Below are 3,180 nucleotides of genomic sequence, written 5' to 3'. Positions count from 1 at the left end.
GTATAGGTGTTGAGTAGTCTTGGTATTGCTTGTTCTCCTCTTTGTATGTTATCTTATATATTACTTATACTATCCTTTTACTAATACTAAAGTATACTACATTTAAACAGCCTTTGTAACTATAGTACTGGCTTAGTGAATCTAGTGAAGTTTTTTATTATATAAAGCCTTAAAGGCTGTGAGGCTTTTAGTAAATATTGCATATTTAAAAGTTTGTGTAGCTAATAGTATGCTAGTCCTTCTAATATTCCTTACATATCTAACCAAATGTAGAGTTAGTCCTCTGTGGCCTATTACTCTTTCACATACTAGCTATGAAAAGCTTAGACATTCACAGCTAATCTTGTATACATGTCATGATAGACCTTGTAGGCTGCATTAAAGTGCTATATATATACTAACAATAATGTATGTCTTATATGATCAGAGATTGTGATGCCTGGCCAGGCCTATAGTGCTTATTAGAATTAAAAGTTTACATGCTGTGAAGGTTAATAGAAAAAGTTCACAAGGTCAAGAAATATTCACAGACAAAAGGAAAGTTCATGTATAATATATAATCTTTGCACACAAAGGGATATCAGTGAATAACAGATAGTTCTTGATAAAATTACTGCTGTTGAACCTAAAATAATTGATTTACTAAAAGCCCACTTAAGGGCAGAAGTCAAAAATAATTATTGAGACCTATAATTTCAAAGTGCATAGAGTTTAGAGACTTATTATCTCTCTCTGACTTCAATTTTTCATTGATTTACTATTGAACTTTCCTTTCATGAACTTCTTTCTGATATTTTCTGATAGTAACATATGGTTGATCATTAGATAGTTACTTTGGATATCTGATTTGGCTTTATATGTGTCTAATCATATTCTTGATCACACTAGAAAGTTTGCAAAGTTTAGCTGAGTGTTCTTCACCTATTGGAAGAGGCTTTTTCTTTTGAGACAAGAATGTTTATAAAGTTTGTGAACTTTTTGGTTGCTAGTGTTGATCTTGGTCTGTGCATGTTCTTTTAGAGTATAAAGTTTATGAACTTTTTTATATTCCTTCAATGTATCTTGGCTTTATTTCTCTGTCATATCTCCTGTCTTTTATATATCTCCTATGTCTTTCACTAATGCTCTCTTCATCTTTTGTCATTGTCTGACCCACAGGTCAGATTCTTATGAGGAAGCTCCTCACACAGACACTTGAGTGTATTTTGTCTTGATCATCTGACAATGGCTGCATCTTGCCTGGCATAAGAATAAAGAGAGATTCCTTTCTGACAAGGAATGGAATAGTTAGAAGCAACAGTTATAGTGCATGTTGGCCTTTCTCAACACTAAATTAGTGAAGCACTCAGACAAGGAGTACAATTTTCTTATTGCAGAAGTGATATATTTTCTTTTATTCTTGAACTTTTTATTTTGCTAACTCTTTCTTTCTCTAGTTTAAATGTGGTATTGTTATTGATTTTCTTTGGTTGGAGTGCATCTTCAGAGGCTGAAGATCCTATCTTAGTGGGCCCTCCTTCCTCTTCAAAAGTTGGGACTCCTTCTATTTTAACCTCTAGAGTACTGAAACAGATAATTAATGGTATGCAAACTTTTATTTTTGGAAAATTTCTTTTCTAACTCTATCTTGTAGATGGTCCTGGTTTTGGTCTTAGGTCAAAGCCTCTAGTATAGGTGCTTCAGTCATCTATTAAGACTCACCCTTCTGCCTTTCAAATTCTAGTTCCTTCAACTGGAAGGATGAGTTTCCCTACTATTCTTAGAGAAAGTTTGGATGTGCTGCTCTCTTCAGTGAGGGCTGAAAATGGTATGTGATATTTTTATTTCATGAAGTTCTTCTTTCTAAATTTCTATTATAGATAATCTCATCTTTGGTATAAGAGTAATATCTTCTGTATGTGATGGTCATACAGTTATCAAGGCTCATCTGCTGATGTCTCCACCTATTGCTGATTCTAGCAATAAGTATATGCAAAGTAGTGTGTTTCTAGTTTTAAATTTTGCAACTGATCTGGTTTTTTCTTCCTAGCTGGAAGGGCAATTGAGACATCTGTCTCTAAATGTCTTCATGAGAATTCTCCTGCTGCTATTGCTGAGGGAGATCAGAGCAGTGTAAGCTGTATATCTTTTTCTTTTCTTCATGATATTTTCTATTTTTGACTCTAAACTTCTAGCTTCAAAACAAAGTACTAGCTGCTCTCATAAAGTCACAGAAAGGACAGCTAAAGAAGTTCACACACATAGTGGCCTAGGAGAGCCTATATCTAAGGTTCTTAGAGCCTTTCAACTGAGGGATTTGAAGCCTATGGGCCTTCTAGTCTCTGATTAAGACTTTGGAGCTTTTGTTGAGTGCAAAGGTGCCTATTTTAAAAGGGAATTAGCTGACAAGATTGGCCATTTTGTAAGTTCTCTCATTCTTTTATTTTGTAAACTTTTAAATTTGCTAACTTTTTTTTCTAGATAAGCAAAGCTTGTGATGCCTGTAAGAGAGCCAATGTGCAATGCTGGAGTATTCACTCTGGCTCAATGAAGTGCTTCCAGTGCACTATTTACAAGCACAACTTCATAGTTTATAATGAGCCTTTTGTCAATACTTTGAAGCCTGTTTTTGTTTCTGAGCTTCATAAATCCTTTCTTTTATCTTCATGAATTTTTCTTATTTCTGATTTTATAGCTTTCATCACCAAAATCTGGAGCCTCCTTTGCAAGCTTTGCTGAAATGCCCATCAAATAAACAATGTCATAGGCCATATTTTCAACCTTTTTCATACTGCTCACCTTGATACTGTTATCTTAGTTTTTTAGCTTTTTGAAAAGGGTGTTTCTGAGGGTGAAGAGTTGATAGACTTGAAAGCCAAGAAAGTGTCTAGTGATGAGAAGTTAGAATCAAGTGATAAAGAATAAATTTCACATATTTTTGTATTATTCTGAGCTTTTTATAATAAGCCCTTTACAGACTTGAGTTTTCCTTAATATTGCATGATTTGGATTCTAGTTTCTTTATAAGATATATGAACTTTTAAATTCATATAATTTATGTGGTATGAATTGTCAGAGTGGCTGTGCTTTTCTTAGCATTCATTTGCCAAGTGTTAAACCTAAGCCACATGTGATCAAAACATGTGATAAACAGGCACTGTATCATGTTCATACAGTCATGCCTGAGTCTATTATTGTGCT

General features: G+C 33.9%; 1 protein-coding gene across 1 annotated transcript; it reads left to right on the top strand.

Annotated features, from left to right (window-relative positions):
* Positions 1–1,108: 1,108 nt before the first annotated feature.
* BT62DRAFT_916631 (uncharacterized protein) lies at positions 1,109–2,718 on the top strand (the record flags this gene model as incomplete). Its single annotated transcript, XM_043184006.1, has 8 exons — positions 1,109–1,158; positions 1,437–1,582; positions 1,724–1,807; positions 1,860–1,979; positions 2,030–2,112; positions 2,351–2,401; positions 2,461–2,482; positions 2,675–2,718. The coding sequence occupies 8 exons, from the start codon at positions 1,109–1,111 to the stop codon at positions 2,716–2,718; spliced, it is 600 nt and encodes a 199-aa protein (XP_043043603.1).
* Positions 2,719–3,180: the final 462 nt, after the last annotated feature.

The sequence above is a fragment of the Guyanagaster necrorhizus genome (genome assembly GCF_019112545.1).
Source record: "Guyanagaster necrorhizus MCA 3950 unplaced genomic scaffold BT62scaffold_4, whole genome shotgun sequence".
NCBI lineage: Eukaryota > Fungi > Basidiomycota > Agaricomycetes > Agaricales > Physalacriaceae > Guyanagaster > Guyanagaster necrorhizus.
The sequence above is the reverse complement of the archived record's forward strand: the minus strand, read 5'-3'. Positions and strand labels throughout refer to the sequence as shown.